At 42.2% G+C, this 19,138-nt stretch overlaps 1 protein-coding gene across 1 annotated transcript; it reads left to right on the plus strand.

Moving 5' to 3' along the window:
* Positions 1 to 509: 509 nt before the first annotated feature.
* fam110d (family with sequence similarity 110 member D) lies at positions 510 to 18,530 on the plus strand. Its single transcript, XM_039807243.1, has 2 exons — positions 510 to 693; positions 14,359 to 18,530. The coding sequence occupies exon 2, from the start codon at positions 15,086 to 15,088 to the stop codon at positions 16,451 to 16,453; it is 1,368 nt and encodes a 455-aa protein (XP_039663177.1). The 5' UTR covers positions 510 to 693; positions 14,359 to 15,085; the 3' UTR covers positions 16,454 to 18,530.
* The last annotated feature ends 608 nt before the right edge of the window (positions 18,531 to 19,138 follow it).

The following is a 19,138-nucleotide window of genomic DNA, read 5'->3' on the forward strand; positions in this document are numbered from 1 at the left end:
TATTAACTATGTATAGAGCCATTAGGTGGGACTTAGTATGCTCTATTAGAAAGATATACGTATTTAAAAAAAAAAGGCTACTATGGGCCACTCAGTGGAGGTTCTAGACCATTTGAAATGGAGGGACCATGCGATTTTAGGGGTACCAAATATATTTAGCGTGTGTTACATACCACCAACCCTCCATAGGTTTGGGTCTACAAAAAGACTAATGATACACATATACCAATAAACACAAGAATACTCATTCAGTGAGCACTGGTCACCCTTGCCCCCCACACACACACACTTAGAACCGCCACTGATATCACTTGATTTGATTAAACTTCTACTTCTACTATAACAATGTTTATAAAGTCAAATGACTTATTACAATGTTATATTTGACACTGTAGTGACCCCCCCTCCCCCCTCTGATCCACAGCCCCCTACTGTACCCGTCCGCTCAGCTCCCTACAGGCAGCACAGGAGTCAGTTTACACAGCCTCATACCTGCCCACCCCCCTCCGCTGTAGGGACTCCCTCTTTATCGTGCTGCTGCCATTGCCATGCAGCGGTCCGTCAGTGTGCCAGCAGTCCCCGCAGAGCGCAGAGCGCAGAGCCGCGCCGAAGCACGCCGTCTGTCACAGAGAGGATCTCCGCACCTTTTCGGGATTTGAAAGACAACAAGAGTGGATAAACTAAGCGAACAAGGTGAGAGAGGAGCTGACTTTCTTTTTTTAATGCAAGTAGATGGATGGATGTGTGAGTCGAGATTCATTTGTGAAGTTTTTCGGGGGCCGATCAGGGTGGATTCGCGGATAAATTGATTCATCGGATCTGTGATCTTGCGTGATTATTTTCCACTTTTCCTTCGGGCTGATCTCGTGATGTGGCAGCACTATTTTACAGCTTTACATTAGTGAAAGATTGGCATGGGTTGGTCGCGCATTAACAGCCTGGTAACAAAAAATGACCATATAATGCTCTGGTAGGCTACTGTGTGTTTGTGGCACTTTTTTTAAATAAAATAACTATGCTACTATTATTAAATATGACTTAAATACAAAATTGGATAAATCTTTACCCCAAGAAATAATAGGCTACGCGTGTCTGCCCTTTGAAAATTGACCACAGGATGACTTTAGTTTGTCTTCTTAAGAGTCATGCCTGAGATCTTTATGGTGTGTTTATGACCAATGCCTTAAATGCTCCGTGGCAGTGTGTGTGATGTGATGGATGTCAGACTTCTTGTAGCTTATCCATAAACAACACACCAGGTTTATGGATCGAGGTTTTTTTTTTTTTCTGAGAAGTTGACAAGTGCAGCAATTCATCATCTGCCATGTAAACCTAGCTATATGTGGATCTAAGTCCAGCCTTGAAGTCCAGTCAATAATAGCTGCATGGATTGGAGAAATGACTGACCACTGTGCTCTGATTAAAGTGGGTACCGTTAACTTGGGGCAGCAGGTTTATCCCATCTTAACTGTGCTCTAAATATTTACATCTGGATGAAATCAGGGGAACGGCACAAATTAGACTCTGGCTTCCAGGCATCTAATCAGGGAAGAAAAGTTCTGTAATGTTGAATTAAATTAGGCATTTTCCTACCAATCAGTTCATTTATGACAAATACATCGTTTTGTAGTCAGTTATAACACTAATAAAAACATTATCAAGCCTAAGACACTAACACTTACACTGTAATTTCCCATTTTTGGGATCAATACAAATCTATCTATCTATCTATCTATCTATCTATCTATCTATCTATCTATCTATCTATCTATCTATCTATCTATCTATCTATCTATCTATCTATCTGTCTAAGACAGTGTTACCTGAGAACTTACAAAGGAACAAAATTAAGTTGGGGACCTGAGGGGTCATTATGCAACCCACCCACTCTAAAACTGAAAAGACTGTAGAGGCTGTCTGCTCCAAAGAGACAATCACGTGCCCTCGGGGTCAACTCCACCTTGACCCACCTCTTCCCCCCACCCACACCCTCCCCCCCTAACTCTCTACTGATAGGTTTCATGCATCCTGGGTTGGTATGATCAGTGTGGGGTCAGGAGCATAAACAACTATTCGGAGCCAGACTAAACAGACCACACATGTCCTGTAAACACGTTCACCCTGAGATTCATAGGTGAGCATGGAGGGGATCTTGCAGTCCTCCCCATGAGAGAATACGGTGGTTAAAAGAAATTAACTGATCAACATTAAGTGGCTCAAATTCCCATTATTCCCATAAGGAGTCCATGTTGGCTGAAAAGATAAACGTATATAAGATTGCTTTACTTATAGTTTTAGGTGTGATCACCTTCAAGGCACTTGAGCATGACGTAAAATAAATTACAAGAAGGTAGATTCCGGCCCATCATCTCCATATCTTTCCATGATTCAACTTTTGTTTTTCTTGAAAGTTTAAGCCCACAAATCTATCCAAGTTTGCATCCCTGCCTGAAAGCTATGATGAGTCACGGATCATAAACACCTACAGCCGACATCAATCCTTCACGTTGCGCATGTTTGAACACAGCATACAAACATCTCTCCGATTGAATTCCTACCTGCAAAATGATTGCGTGGAGCGGTCGTAAACAGTTCCAACCCCCTTATTTCTCCCCGGATTCATGTGGCAGTTTGCTAATTTTCCAGCTGTAATTTGGCTGCATCTGTGTTTGATGCTGATCCCAGCGGAACAGATGAGAATACTTCCTCCCGTTACAGAGCAGAGAGCCCAGGGGCACCAAAGCACAGAGCTGCTCGCTGCATTCTCCGTCTGGGGTGCTGACAGGAGGCCTGACATCATTAACATGACTAAATGAAACGTAATTTAGGTCTTTGCCTTCCCGCTTAGCTCATAGCACCAGCGGTGATATTGATGATGATGATGATGGTCTTGGTGGTACAACACTTTAGAAAGCCTGGAGAATCAAGTTGACTTTATGACTTCTGAGACACTAAACTTTATGCACTCACCACACTGTAGCCGCCACCATATCACTGACCTGTTCATGACCTAGCACAGGTTAAAGACAGGATTATTTTATGGGATGAAGAGGCATACCAGGATTTCTCTTTTCTTTTCCAATTTTCACCCCCGAAAAACAAAAATGTTTTTACTTGACACTGTTTTTTGAGGCTCTACAAGTGTATAATCTGATCGGTTTGAGCCACATCCATGCTGACTGCGGAGGACAAGCGGAAGCCGCGAGATATTTTGCGGTTTTAGTTCACAATGGGCCACTCATGTGTTTCTTATCACTCAAAGTTCCACTGTACCACAGTCACATTCAAAGCATGGTTCTGCTTTTCTGCGGAGCTCAGTCTTGAAAACATTGCATTTAATAAGAGGGATGTCAAACATTTGTTCTGTTTAATCCCCGTTTTGTTGCATGGTTACATGTAGAGACCCCCAAGTTATGGCAGAAGCTGGAGTTTCTAATTAGAGAAGAAAATGTACCCTGCATCATCTTGCCCCCTGGCACTGTGTTTGTGCATGTGTTGCTGAACAGCAGCTGGTTTTAGACATTTGAGGTTCACAACAGTGTGAGACTTCAAACACTAACACACAAACCGTGGGGCTTATAATTTAGCTTTATTGCTCCTTGTCACCTTGTTTGGGCCATTGTAGAGACTGTCTCTGGGAACTTCCTCGCTGACATTTTCAGGAAGAACTGTTTGAAAGAAAAAAGGAAAAAAAGTCACAGCTTCTCAGTTACATCCAGCAGAAGAACAACATATTCTGGCAGGCACCCTATGATAAAGTAATACCCACTATTACAAAGTATTGCTGGCTGAAACGAGAAGTATAACCTACCATCTACTGTATGTACCAAGCTAGTATTTCTTCTGTTTTGTTAACACTGAATGCAGATTCATATTCATTGAAGTGATAATTTGATGAGCAAAGACATTTTTTTCAAAATGGATATAGCTGAGTGAAACCCTTACTTGTTGGCTGATCCTTTTAAAGATTTATGATGCCGCACCCTCGAGAAATGCCTTTGAATATATTTTAGCTTGTGAGCAGAAATGAAAATTTGCACCAAATGTTTGTATATAACTTTGGAACTGATATGATCATTATCATAATCAGCTTTGTCATTCTTTGAGGCCTGAAGTCTGCTCTTACGTCACTCCCATCTCTATGGGCTCATAACTCAATTCATAATTTATTGTGGGCAATGAAATCATGAAACATGATCTGACACATCTCCATCTCCTGACAGTCCCCTGTGTGTGGGTGACAGCTGTGAGAGCAGCCCTTCTCTCCGTTGCTCTCACATCCCCGTAATTGTTCACAGTCCGACCGGGCGCCTCTGTAGCTCTGCCACATCCCATCACACTCAACCATTGCAGCGCTGTGTCCGCTCAACCGTGATGAAGATGACACAGGCCTGGACACAGGAGGGGGTCAATCGACGCAGCTCCACTCAAACTCTTCCGGCTACTCCAGATGTTTTCTGATTCTGACAGGAGGCGAGGGAGGGGAGAAAAGTATGAGGAGAAGGGGGACGAACGGCGCGGTCTCTCTCTGTGGCACTCGGGGGTCTGTTTGCCGAGAAGCAGGTCGGTCGGTCGGTCGGTAATGAGAGAGGACAGCTGGCAGGTTCAGCGGAGGTTAACAGCTAAGCGTAGATGGCAGCGAGGATAAACAGAAGAGCTCAGTCGAGGGTCTTTGTGTAAGAGATTTTTGGGAATTCTTTTCTTGTAGTTGGAAAGTTTTTGTTGCAAGAGATTAGTGTTGGATTTAAGGCCCTTAAAAAAAGCACGTTGGGAATCAGCTTTTCACTATGACGGATGGGGTAGGAAAATAAAATATCGTAGCAAATGTTTTGGTTATTTTACACGAGACAATTTTGTATTTCTGTTTTTGTCCTTGCTTTTCTCTCTGGTATGAAGAGGATAGGACTCACTTGGAAAAAATAGGTCATATATTTCTATTCCAGCACCAATCAGGATTCAGCAACAGTTAAATCAAAGTATGATGACAGCTGTGGTATTGATTTCAGCACGGCCAATCAAATTGAATCAAACCTCCCCTATTACTGATGAAGCAGATTAGCTAGAGTTTTTGACTCTTTATAAATATTAACTAAATGTGTTTTTTTTCCAAGCTTAAACTTTGATTGTAGTTCATTAGTCATTCCTATTTATTGTCATAGAGAAATGCAAAAGTTTTGAGGCCATGTCTGCTTTACTTTAATGCCAGCCAGCAAAAAAACAGGACTGGATGATCGTTTCCTTATTCAATATGAAAAAGACGGCATTATAAAATGGGTTAGTGAAGCATTTTATTTCATCAGGAGTTGTACTAAATGAACCTTGTTTAACAGTGTTGAGCTCTGCAGATAGAAAATCAATGCTGGCACATTTAGAGTGTGTAGTTACACAGTGGGGGGGGGGTTGACACTACAGTCACAGATGACCCAGTATTTGGGGACACAGCACAGCTGGAGCATCTTTAAGCTCTAACCCACCCCAAACTGCCCTGTCACAAATCCTCACAAGTCGGTGTTAACATCTTACTGCTAACATCAGCAACATGTGTTCGAAATAATTCTGCAAATGTTGTGTGAATGTCCTTTTGGCAACCTGGTGTGTCTGTGTGGGGAAAAAAAGGGAGGGGTTACACAGAGGTTACACAAATTTTCTTTCTTTTGAGTCACTCTGGGAGTTCTGTATTGAGTTCTGCTTTCCAAGTAATGAGCATCACCCAAATTCGTCTCATTCATCATTCTAAATGTTAAAAATAGACATAGTGGGTTTCCACCCTCTCTATGTATATGTGCTTCTTTTATCCATCACAGTAGTGTGGCGTTTTATTGCTATGGTTTTTAGGAGGTTTCACTCAGCACAAATAAGGTCTGCAGGTAAACAGGTGTTTGATTTACCACCACTAACCATGTTTTGACATTTTACTTGCTCTTTGTAAGTCTAACAGCTACTATCCATTGAAGCGTCTTTTATCACTTTGCTGAAGCAGACATATGCTTAGCAGAGTAAAAAATGTGCCGACTTGGTGAAATAAAACATCTGGCAGCTGGCCAGACAGTGCTGTCTTTCAGAGCATTCTCACCAGCTGAGAGCTTAATGAGTGTTCACAGTGTGGGAACAGGCCTTCATAATTTAAGACTCTGGGAGGTTGAGAGATGTGCCTAGATCACTGCATATGCACTGTGCTGTATAAACAGCCTCAGGACAGGCTTTTTTAGGGGAGATCTGTGTTACCCTGAGTTGCAAAGTGCATTCCCAGTCCAGGGCTGTGCTGCACACACACAGTAAGTCATCGGGTTTGTACTGCTGGTCACATAAGCCAGGCTGGCATGTGGAGGGAGCAGCAGCGGCGGTGGTCATAATTTACAAAACAATGCTGTTTAGAGCTGGGACGTCTACTTGATGTAGCCCAGATCTGGACACTTGGTATACACAGTTAGCTCTCTCCTGCACACACTCTCTCTTATTACTGTCTTCTCCCACACAAACATTCATATGACACACTGCACACATTGGCTACCCTCAACCAAGGATTTTGAACAGTCAGTTTATCGATTTAACTGAAAAACTCTAATTGTTGTACTAGTATTGTCTTCTATGAAGCCCAAGGAACAGCGCTAGTTTGTTTTTGCCGTAGCCACAGTTGGAACTACAGATAAAGTGATATGCATGGGTTCAGAAATGATTTTGGCATATAAATACAAAATAGGACTGGACGCGCTCAACTCACGTGGATACTTAATACGCTTTGACGGCTGGGTGCTGGATCCTTAAAGTGAATAATCATAAATAAAGCTACTACGGCAGCACTCAATCAAATTGGAGTTCTGTCCTAGTAGCTTTATTTAGGCATATAAATACATCAATTAAAAAAAAAGTAACAGCTGTGAAACTAAGGAGAAAATGTCCTGACCATTGTTCACCATCGTTGAGGACCATCAGGTCTAAAATTTCAAAAGCCACACTGAACTGCCATGTAGGGCTACAACGATTAATCCAATAATTATTTTCTTGATTAACTGTTTAGTCTATAAAATATCAGAAACCAGCAAGAACTGAGCCCATGCTGACGTCTTCAAATTGCTTAAATTGTCCGACTAACAGTAACCATAAGAGGACAAAGAAAACAATTCATACGTCAGAAACCTGTGAACTTCTGGCACATAAAAGAAAGTTACTTTAACAATTCTTATCAAAACAATTTTCTGTCTGTTGAGTAAGCTCTATCAAAACTTAATTCTTGCATCATTCATATGTGTGGGTAGTCAGGCAGGCTCATCCAGAAGAGACAATATTGTGCATGTGATATGTGCACCTGAGTTATAGAAACGTTTGAATGAGCTGAAATGAAATGAAATGTTTTAGGACACGTTTTTTATTGTTTAATAGATCCATGGTCCACAGATGAGTGCAGTCATACAAGTTATCTCCCAGCAATGTCTCTCTGGGTGTTTGGTTTCAATAATAATAAATTTTCTGTACAGTTCTTACATGAGGATCCAGGTATACGTCATCTCCTAAGTGCATGTATTCACCCGTCAATAGTTCACTCATCAACAGTGAGAGATCGCACCCGGGCTTCACATTCCTGGACTGGGACGCAGGTTCAGGTGTCTCTGTGTTGCAGTGTGGTTTATTCGGTTTCCTGACACAGTGGTGTAGAGATCATCTGAGAGACTTTTGTATCACTTATGTCAAACTGAGCTGAAGGCAGAGCTTGAGCACAGTTCTTTTTCAGTTGCTGAAAAAGTAAACAGTGACTCATAAAACTTTATAGGTCAGAGCTGTTTAATTATCAACAGTATCAGCCCTCTTCCTGGACTGAGAAGAAAAAGGAACTTGCCCAGTCGGAAGATAAGTGCAAAAGTAAATGTGAACGTGATATCTCAGCAGACGTTATCTTTGTTAGACCTGCATGGGTGTTACAGTGCTGATAAAAACCTGACTTACAGTATAATGACTGTTATAAATTGACCATGTCACAGGTTAAAGCAGTCACTGAAATCTTATTGTTGTAATTATTACATCAGATTATTGGAATACAGACAACTAACAATTATATTCACTTTCAATTAAGATGGGATTTTTTTTTTTTTAATTGATCTCTAATGTAGTGTATAGGCTAATGTCCATCAAAGTTTACCAGACTCTTATGTGATGCTTAAGATTTTTTAAACTTATTTTCAATAACTCTCAAATAACAAATCAGCTAAAAAACAAATTAGCTTATTAGCTGATTATGAGCCATTTGACAAACCAGTTGGCTAACAAGCTAATGCTTTTTTTTTTTTTTTTATTGTTGTGAGTAGAATGTGCTTTAAAATTTTTGTATTTTTGTTTTTAACTTAGGCTAATTTTTCTAACCCGCTAGGCTAAAAAGGTTTTTAGCTAATTATTAGCCCTCTTAGCCAATTGGCCTGACTTGAGTAGTTTACTTATTACCTGTTACATTTAAAGGTTTTTGGTTATTGTGAGTACAACATCCACACAGACACCCAGCATGTTGCTGAGTGGTATGTATCTTATCACGGTTATCTCAAGGTCTACACTGGCCTAGCTTCTTTGGTTTGTGGCTCCAGAGCTCATCTGTCTCTGCAATGATGCTTTGAATGACAAAAGAGCTGCAGCAGTGAGTTAAGAGCCCATCTTGTCCATTTTACGGTTTGGGAGGAGGCCTATTCAGGTCGGGGGTCCCTTAAGTCGTCCCAGGTGGCCTACTGCTGCTCCACGTGACTGTGGAGCAAGTCCCTAGCCTCTCAACGTAGATCAAGCGGCTAATGGTGCTCAAGGCTTAACAATGGTGATAAGATTTACAACTGGCCAGGCTTTGTCTTTGAAGGGACGATATGTGTCCTGTGGCTCCATCTTTTACATTTTACTGTCCCCATGTTGTTATTTGTCCCTTTCCCTCCCTGACTAATGAGGCAAAGCAACCAGGTCAAGACCTATCTGTAGACCTGGAGGAGGACCATTGTTGTGGTCCATTAATAATGCAAAGAAATGTCTCGCCATTTGGATAATTGAAGAAGACACCTCCTTTTCTTTGTCCTGCCCCATTACAGACTTCTTGAGGTCTGGGTCTGTAGTGATGGTTGACAACCGTACCCGACAAACTCCTGAATTGTGGCTCATTAGTGGCCATGCAGGAGCTTTATACTCACACTGTTGAGAATCAATGTGCACAGATGCTTTGTCATGATATATAAAGAGCTTTGGTTAACATTTGAACATTCAGACATTTCAGACAATTAGTGATGATCATTAGTCTGTGTCATCCTTAAGAGTGGTGCCAGATGTTAGTATAAAGAAAGTGGGATTTGCAAGAGGACAGATAAAGAGAGGAAAGACATTAAAGGTGGCCAGTTGGTTCCTTGTCGGCAGCAGATGCCTCTCATCTGCCCAAAGATTAATTTGACAGGTAAGCGTGCTGAATTCATTCCCAAAAGCTTCAAAGGTGGTCCTTGTGAATGTATTAACCTCTTGTGTTGTGTTTACCTCACTGAATACATAATTCACTTCCTTTAACTTCCTCTAATCTTCTGATCTGGGGCCAGCTGGTTTTTCTTCGCCCAGCGAGCCCAGATGAAGTTATTCTTCTGTGTGCTCTCGTGGGGCAAACAAACACTTCCTGGAATCTTTGGTGTTTAGCTTCTTTCTGGGGCACCACTTTCACATCAGAAAAGTAAGCAGAACCGCACTTTTTCACTGTCAAATATGTGTAGGCAATGTGACAGTACAATCGAAAACTAAAACTGACCTGCTTTGTGTGCTCAAGGGTCAAATGCAAGTAGCACAAACAATGCTGTTGATTAAAAGGAAAATTGAAGTACACAGCCCCTTCCCATGACAGGTCTCTGTCAGGGCTGTCTGAGCATCTTTACGTAGCATGACACAAAACATCTGGTTCCTCTTTAGCTGCATGGGGGCGCCTGGCTAAGCCTCCTCTGCAGGCCGGGCCATCCGCTTCACAGGGAGGACGCGGGGGAGGCAAGAAAGGAAGATACAGGGCAGACAGACAGTTGGTCATGTTGTACATCCATTAAGAGTTATGTACAATAGCCAGAGACTGACCTTGAACACTTCCTATAATAAGGCTCAAATAGAGCATATGTAATACATATTTAGTTTAGTAAATGGACCAAAATCGTACATTGTCTGAAACCTTCGCCCCTATAGCTTTCCAACTTCAGAATTGGGGGGCTCTGCAGCTGACATTTTATGTAACTTTCTGAGACCGATACTTGGACAAGCTTGCCACTTCACGCAGAAAGAGGCGAGAAAGTATCAGGTGAACTTCTCTTTCTAGCTGTTGCACGTGTATGTTTACTTTGTACTCAGATCACTTTTGTGTTCCTAAACATTTTGGTTTATGACCCTTTATAGGTGAGCAATGCCTACTCCTGACCTCTTGTCATGGGTTGCTTAAGTCTCTGAACTGGGATCAGTTTAACCAAAATGGGATTTCTCTTCTCAGATTGTTTCATTTGAATAGTTCATAAGAGGTAGCACTCCAGTATTACTCAAGAAATAAGCAGCAAAAAGAAAATTAATTTATAATAATATTGTTGACCCCTCTTGCAACCCCTTGGGAACCACTGTTCCTTATAAAAATGTAAAATAACTAAATCAATTCTCATACATTAGACATCTTGTTTGGCAAAAGCTTTTGAAAATTACACTCAGACACAGAGAGCACACAGAGCAGGAGAGACACAGGGTGTATACAGGAAGAGAGTGATAGAGTGGGGAGGAAAATGAGAGGGTAAGGAAGCCCTGTGGCGTAGGAGACGAAGAGTGGGAACGAAGGCAGGAGAGTGCAGGGGAATGAAGGACACACAGTTAGGTAGCATTAGGAAGGAGAAGGTGGGGGGTTGTTCACTGTAGAGATGAGAAAGAAGGGAAGGGTGTAGAGGTTAATGACAACCTACAGTGAGAGACGATAAATATTCTACAGCCATCACACGCTTTTCACAAACCTTGAGATCACAGGAGAAGGTGCTGGGTACTAATCTGGCTCATTATGGTCAATTGAGCTAATGGTGGCTATTGTTCTCCAGCAAATGTGTCTGTGTGTGTTGTGTGTGTGTGTGTGTGTGTGTGTGTGTGTGTGTGTGTGTGTGTGTGTGTGTTTGTGTGTTGTCAAACATAACCTTTTCATTATGCACATTTATTCTCCCTGATGTTCCAACTTCCTCTGTTTTATTAATTAATGTTTAGAAGAAAACACTTATATCAGTCATGGTCTATACAGAATTTAGCACCATTTCTCATCAAGACATTGTGTCCCAAAAAGCGTCAGTTAGCATTGTGACTCAGATTTAGTCATATGATGCCCGAGACAGCACTTGGAGCAAGAGATAACCTCTGAAAAGGCTGGTTTCCTTAAAAATTGTAATGTCAGATTCAATGAATGTGCACACTATTAAGATTAGAACCAAATAAATACATTAGAAGTAGGACAAATATTGCCCATATTGTTGTGGATTTCAAGGTTATGACTGTTGGGTCAGTAAGGATTTCCAGTGGCTGTATCCATAGTTATTGCCCATGTATTCATCATATAATTTTGAATACTTTAAACCCATCCCCCTCAATAGAAAGCCAACAGGATTAATGACTTTGTTTAGGCTCCTGTGGTGATAATCCCCTTTAATGCTTCAATAGCCATAGCCTGCACCTTTTCCATTTTGAACACAGATGGGGAACAGATTGTTCCAGAAGAAAGGTATCTAATAAATACCCAAACCCCAGTCACACACTTTAACCTCTAGTCCCACTACCTCCTCATTTTCTACCCATTTTTTTCTTGTTTCATGCCCTTTCTTTCCCTTTCACACCTGTTGCGAGACATTTTCCCGGAACTCTACTTAAACAATGGCTGACTTTCCTGAGCTCTGACAGCCCGACATCTGGAAAAAAACAACTAGTTGCCCCCCTTCCTTTGTGAATTTATGGTGACCTGACATTTAGCAGGCTCAAGCTTCTCTGTGAGGGGTGTGCAGACTGAACCAGGTAGAGTTACGTGAATGTGAAATGTCACCTTCTAATGTGTCAATAGTAGTTTAGTATTTAGTAAGAGTAGACTTAAGGGCAATACTCAAAGTCAAACTAAACCCAGTGGAATTTTTTTTGTATTGTTTTGTTTGGAAATTAATATTTCTTTTTTGCAGCTAAATGATTTGTTTTCCTTTGAGAGAACAACAGCTTTTATTATTTCGTGTTGCTTATTTACTTTAGGTTCCCTGGGCTAAAGTGCATTCAGTCATGTTGTGGGTTTGAATGTAGCTCATGACCTTTGTTGCATGTCATTCTGTCACACTAATTATTTTACTATCTTACAAATCAGAAATACTTTATAAATGTAAGCTGGATGAAAAAGTTAAAAGCATTTGATAACACTTGAGGCAGACCTGAGGGAACAATAAGCACAATACCTTCCTGTTGTCCAGCACAGCACATGGAGCATTTATCTCTCCAGATGGACTCTTAATTCATTTTGAAGGGATGTGAATGAAAAACAGGCTCCACTTGTGCCTCAGGGTATTTATAACAGCTTTAAGTTTCAAAGACGTGTTCTTTGTCTTCACAGTTTGCACGTGGCAAACTCCTTACTTTTTTTTGGGCACATGAAAAAGGTGCAGAATAAGAGAAAGGCTATGCATATGGCCCTCTTTCATTTACAGGGAACCCTTTTATTGCCTTGTGCTGACACACACACACACACACACACACACACACACACACACACACACACACACACACACACACACACACACACACACACACACACACACACACACACACACACACACACACACACACACACACACACCCCCACAACACACACACACACACACACACACACACACACACAACACACACACCCACCCCACACACACACACACACACACACACACACACACACACACACACACACACACACACACACACACACACACACACACACACACACACACACACACACACACACACACACACACACACACACACACACACACACACACACACACACACACACACACACACACACACACACACACACACACACACTTAAAAGCTCAGGTGCAGAACTAGAGCAGACAAATATACCCATGACCACATGCACATACATGCACACATGCATAGATACATGATAACTGTCCTGGGTTGTTTTCATGCTATAAATACTCCTTGGGTAGAGCCTATCCCATTATAGACACGTGCAGCCTCCTCCCCCCTCCCAAATCCTCTTATAGCATCAAGACTTTAAAAGATATGAAACGTCTCTCTTCGCAGAACACATCATAAATACAAAATGTGGCAGCCCATTGCACGGAGTCATGCCTTATATTTGGTTTAAGGTGTCATGTAACTTTTTTAGTGGCTTGTTAATTTGATGAAGAAGCTGTTTTACCGTGGTTATGAAAGAGTCGTTATTTTTGAAGTGTATTGGTTTACTTACGCAGCACTTTAAAACTTTAAAGCGGTCATCTAAACTGATCTGTAAATTTTTTTTTTTTCTCTCCATATTTCCACCCCTTGAGTTACTTGTCCTGGTATGTCAATGCAATGGCTATGACAGACAGAAGAATTTGCTTGTGGCAGTGCTACATTATAGAAAAAGAAGAAGTTGAATATGCAACACAGATTTTTTTTTTTAAATGCTGTCCTTTTAAAACAAAAAAAATCACCCAGCCTTTCTCTCAACGATAAGTTATACAGGATGTTGTATTTGCTGCTAATTAAAGCAAACCCGGAACAACTCTTCAGGGGAAAAAATTGATAATTCAGTACAACTTCCTGTGCAGAAAACATCTGGAGGCAGACACCTCATCATGCGCCTGGACAACAGACATTGTTCCATCCATTTATCTTTCATCCAACACTTGATGCAGCAATACTGTCAGGACAATACAAAAAATAAAACAATAAAAATGACAGACACAAATCAGTGAAAAAAAGAAAAAGAAATGCATGCATAAGAAACATTACCTGAATGTGCTTGTTAATTTTTATATGTGATATCTGTGTTCACATTTATGAAATTGCCCGTACCACATACAGTGACAGAGTGGTTTGTTTCTAAAATGTTACTGGTTCAGCTGCAACATGTTAAAGTAACCCTTACCTGTTTACTCATTATCTAAAAGTAGTATGCTTACTGTATTTAATATGTAAGGTAGAGGGTCATTAAATGTGTACATATGTCAGCTCTGCATTGCTGCCTAACTCCCTCCAGCTTTAAATAAGCACAATCTGAGCTGAGCTTTAGGGACCACCGTCCTTCCTGCCATCTGGTCTCTGTTGATTGCCCTGGAGAATAATACTTCCAACTAAACCCACTCCTTCTCTCTCTGTGTCTCCCAGGAGTCCACGCAGGTGAGGTGAGGACAAGGACGAGATCTTCATCTGCCCCATCTGTCCATCAACGAACCAAGTGCCTCGGTGCCGGCCACCCTCAGGTCACCTCAACCACGACGGGCGCCAAACAATAAAAGTCTTGACCCTGGCGTCTCTCAGACAGACTGCACAAAACAAATATTTGAGGCCATTATATCTCATTTCTCAAGGCAGCCGTCACTGAAAAGATCAACAGTGAAGGGTGTTGTTGGGAGAAAGAAAAAGAGAAGAAAACGTGTGGGAGGAAAAAGTAACCCTTTCAAAGTGCACCCCTGCCTGCTATTTCTGCTGCGGTGTGGGCAGGGAGCGTCTCTTTTGGGAGTGCTTCTGGCTGACAAAAAAATAGTCTTCCCTGTGCCCTGCCTGCCTATCCAAATGCCTGTGTAAATACTGGATAGAGATATCAATTTGTCTGGGCTCTAACATTGCCCAACAAAGAGACTGTAAGCTATCTATAGAAAACATTACAACAAACTTGGACTCTGTGGTCTCCTGAATTGCTACCTATCTATTACCCCTCAAGGAAGATCAGGAAGTAGAGCTGTCACTGTTTTCTACACTTAGAAACTTTTACAAACACAAACTAGGTTTGAAATTTTCACAAGGCGAACAACTGCTTTCTGGGCGACACCAGAAGCTGTCAGTCATTAAGGGGGCTGCAGTTTTGATGTCTCTCCCAGCTCAGTGAATCAATATGAAGCCCCTAACGCCAGCTGGATCCCCCTCTCCTCTGAGGCTCCTCAACAAGGGTCCAGACTACCTGCGCAGGCAGATAGATGGTGGAGGCCACGGCCGCTCAATCAGCGCTGTGGAGAGGCTTGAGGCGGACAAAGCCAAATATGTTAAGAGTCAGCAGGTGATCAACACCAAACAGGAACCTGTGCTGGTGCCCTGTGCTACCCCACCACCGCAGCCCCGGCGAGCTATATCCATCCCCGGTAGCCTGACGCCTCAACTTTCCCCACGCTATTCATCCAACACCCCCTTCTCTACACTCTCTGGCTCCTTCACCTCAAGAGATGAGAATGAAAACGATGACTCCAAGAAGGAGAACAGACGGACTTCTGTTGACGTTGAGGCGCATAACAGGAGCAATATGAAAAATGTCCTGCTTCCAAACCCCAGGACTCCTGGCATCAACGCCTTGGTAGCACCACACAGTGCCCCTGTACTCAGAAGGAGCACAGGCAAACGCATGCTGAGGCCGGACTCCCTCGTCATTTATAGGCAGAAGAAAGAGTGCAAGAGCCCCAGCAGCGCGGCAGCGGGAGAGAACGATAACACGGAGGTGAAGGGCTACAGTTTTGTCCGCCGCCTTTTCCAGGGCTCCATGAGGGAGAAGAGTAGCGGAGGTGAAGGCAGAATTCAGAAGATGGTGATCGGTGAAGAGAAAGCGCCATCACGGGATGGAGACTCCCGCATGTCTTGGACCAATGACAAAGACACTACGGACGGAGGACCAGGGAGCAGGAGGTCCAGTAAAACTGACCAAGAACGCAGCCCAGGGTCTATCCCCAGCCCTGGCTTTAGCTGTGTGCTTGAACAGACTAAGAATGGATTTACAAATGGTACTAGTGATGGTACTACCAATGGCAACCACTCAAATAACCATGATGATGAGAATGACCCATGGAAGCGTGCGTCACCCCCACCAGTACCCAGAAGGCATTTTGGGGAGTTGCGGCGCTCAAAGTCAGACCTGCGTCTGCGCTGCTCAGCGTTATCAGAGCAGGAGCATTTCTTTGACTTCTGCGGGCTGGATGTGGACATGATAGAGCGTCTGGGTCGAGATAATTTCCTCTCTGGTGCCAGCTCCATAGACACACTCTCATTGGCCCTCCGCAGTGTAGGTGGGGACGGCTGCGGCGGCTCAGGGGATGGCTGCGGTGGCTCAGAGCCCAGCGAGTTCTCCCAGCACTCGGGAGACGGGCTGTTTCAGGAGGAGCTGGCTGAGCAGCTTCCCAATGGTGTGTCAATCATTGAGAGGAACGCTCGTGTCATCAAGTGGCTTTACGGGTGTAAGAACGCTGCTCGAGAGGGACCCAAAGAGTCTACTGTTTAATATAGGGACGAGGAACCATGCGCTGTGGAGTGCTAAGTGTCTGAGGTGTTCTTTCTAAGGTGACAAGGGTTCCCTGGTTTCTTTCCTGATGCGTACATCCTTACACAGAGAGAAGTAACTATTCAGTGAAATCACCTGGTGGAATATATGGTTCTGCAGACCTTTACCCTTTGGCGTTGAGATGCACTACAAACCAAAAATCAAAGCATTGAATCATGAATGAATTTCACTTGAATCTCAAAAACAACATTCAGTATGTTGTATGTGTGCCAGTGTGATTAGCTAGCAGCATTGACGCAATGCATCATAGAAGGAAAAAATAGGACTTGTTTCTCCTTTTGAGATGCAAGCAGCAATGCAAGTCAAAGCAGATAGAAAAATTTGATTTCAATTTCAATTTCAAATGAATGTCACTGACAGTTGACTTTTGTTTCAGACGCAAATGTCTGCACGTAGGGTTAGCACTCCATGGCACATGATTACCTTTAGTCCCTAGGTCTCCCTGACTCCAAAGAGACTGTTTCTTTAACTGCTACTAGTTATCTCTGGTCAAATTGATATATTATATTTATGGATCTCAAGGACGTATTGTGTGGGTATAGACAGACCTTACTGATGAATGGAACTATTTCTCCGAGCAAAATGTTTCGGTATCTGTGTGTATGTGTGTGGCTGTGTGTGGAGTGGACGTTGCTGTCCTCTCCATTTGTAGCTTCTTTTCAGATATTGACTGAACTGATCTGAAATCAGCCCCTGTGACCCCTCACAAGGCACATATGTGTATGTTTGTCATGACGCAGTGGACACAGTTTAGTGTCCTTGACACCAACACTCTCCTGTAATGACTAAATTAAAATGGAAAACCACTAAGCTATGTTTTTTCTAAACTGTGTGAGTGTGAAGTGAACCATGAGTACCTCATTCGGATCTGTCCCAGTTTAGTTTGTGTGTTGCTTTTTTTTTTTTTTTACTCCTTAAACGCAGGCGTTGGAACAAACATGCGAGGCACCCCTGTGGGGTTGTTAATGCACTGAACTGCACAGAGAGAGAGGAAATGAAAGATAGACATATAGCGTTGACTCTTTACAGAGATTCATCTCATATAACGTTAAACACTGAGCTGGATTCAAAGGACCACCCGCATTATGGTAGACAAAGAGCCATGCATGGCCAGTAATTTCCATCATTTTCATCTCATTTTCTAAATTCTAAAGATGACTTTCACACAGTATAAACACTGTCCAATAATCACTTGCGACACACTCATTGATTACCACAGCAAATCCTTCATGCATGTTCAGTGCTCACAGCTGTGTAAGCTATATGGTAGCACGATGAGCAAGAGGGAAAGATTCCTGTCAAGCAAATATAAGCACAATGAGAATTTAAATCTCACAAAAGAAGTTTAAAAAAATGAAGACAATTTCATAAAAAAATAATCTATTCACCTCCAAAAGTAAAGGAGCTCAAGTTGTCAAACCTTTACTGCGAAATGTTTTAGGATGTCACTTTCACCATCTGGCAGTTTACGGACGTTCAACCTTCCCAGCTGGCTCAGTCAGCCCGTTTCCCATCAAAACAAGCAGTGGAGGCTGAAGCCGCCCTCCTTTCTCTGATAACCAGAGATCCTACCTCACTTCATCCATCCTTCAGTGATTCTCACTTTATCTCCATGAAAGGTCAATCCATTGCTTGGCCTGTAGGATTCCACTGAAATATGAACTGGGGGTGTGCCGAGGTATGCAGAGGTTAGACTGACAGGCGTTCTGGGCTGAGAATTATTGAACCAAAGGGCACAATATATTTGTACATGTGATAAATTAACACAATTAGTTGCAGCTTTGACATGTTTAATTTTCTGTATGTATTATAAGCATGGCTCCTAAAAAACCCTTCAACCTGGACTTTTTTTGGTTTTATAACTCCCTGTAAAAAAACAACATTTGGTTGCATGTTTACAAAGTGGCTCCATTAAATTCTGAATTTCTTTTTTTATTTGATATATAGGAGAGATTTAGTTTTTATTCCAAAGAGGATTGTGTATGATGTACACAGCAAATAAACACAAAGAATGAAATAATGTGTGATGGTACTTTCTTTGTTGTGTTTTTGGGTGAAATTTCAGTGAACCATATAGCACATATTGCCAAAACACAATTTTCTGCATAAATGACACTTTAACATTCTTTTATCATGCACTATTCAATGAAGTATTTATTTGATATAACATTAAATTAGAAAAATAAAGCAGTAAATGTTAAGTCATACAGAACAAGCTGTGACTGAGGTTTTCTCTAATCTTCTTAGAGGGTAATGGTCGACTGAGTCAGCGTTGTGATGCCGTCTCGTCCTTGACTCTTTGTTGCCTCTCTTCACCACATCGCGTCCCATTTTGCACATTATCTCAAGTGGCTACGCGCTAATCCTTTCAGCATTCCCTGCATGGTATGCTCTTGAGTGAGTTGTAACAGGTTGTGTTTATAGACAAGGAGGCCTCTGTGTGGCATGATGCTATGTCTACGCCGTCCGAGAGACGACCCTCCACCCTGTCTGCAGACTCCTCCTGACACTCTTTCTCTTCTCTCCTTCTAAGACCTGAGTCAGCGTTGGTTTCCACATGCACCAGCTCACGATGTATTTTAAAACTCAAGATGAAAAAAGTATTCTTTCTATTCTTTCTAAGTC

The sequence above is a fragment of the Perca fluviatilis genome, chromosome 7, assembly GCF_010015445.1.
Source record: "Perca fluviatilis chromosome 7, GENO_Pfluv_1.0, whole genome shotgun sequence".
NCBI classification, from domain to species: Eukaryota; Metazoa; Chordata; class Actinopteri; order Perciformes; family Percidae; genus Perca; species Perca fluviatilis.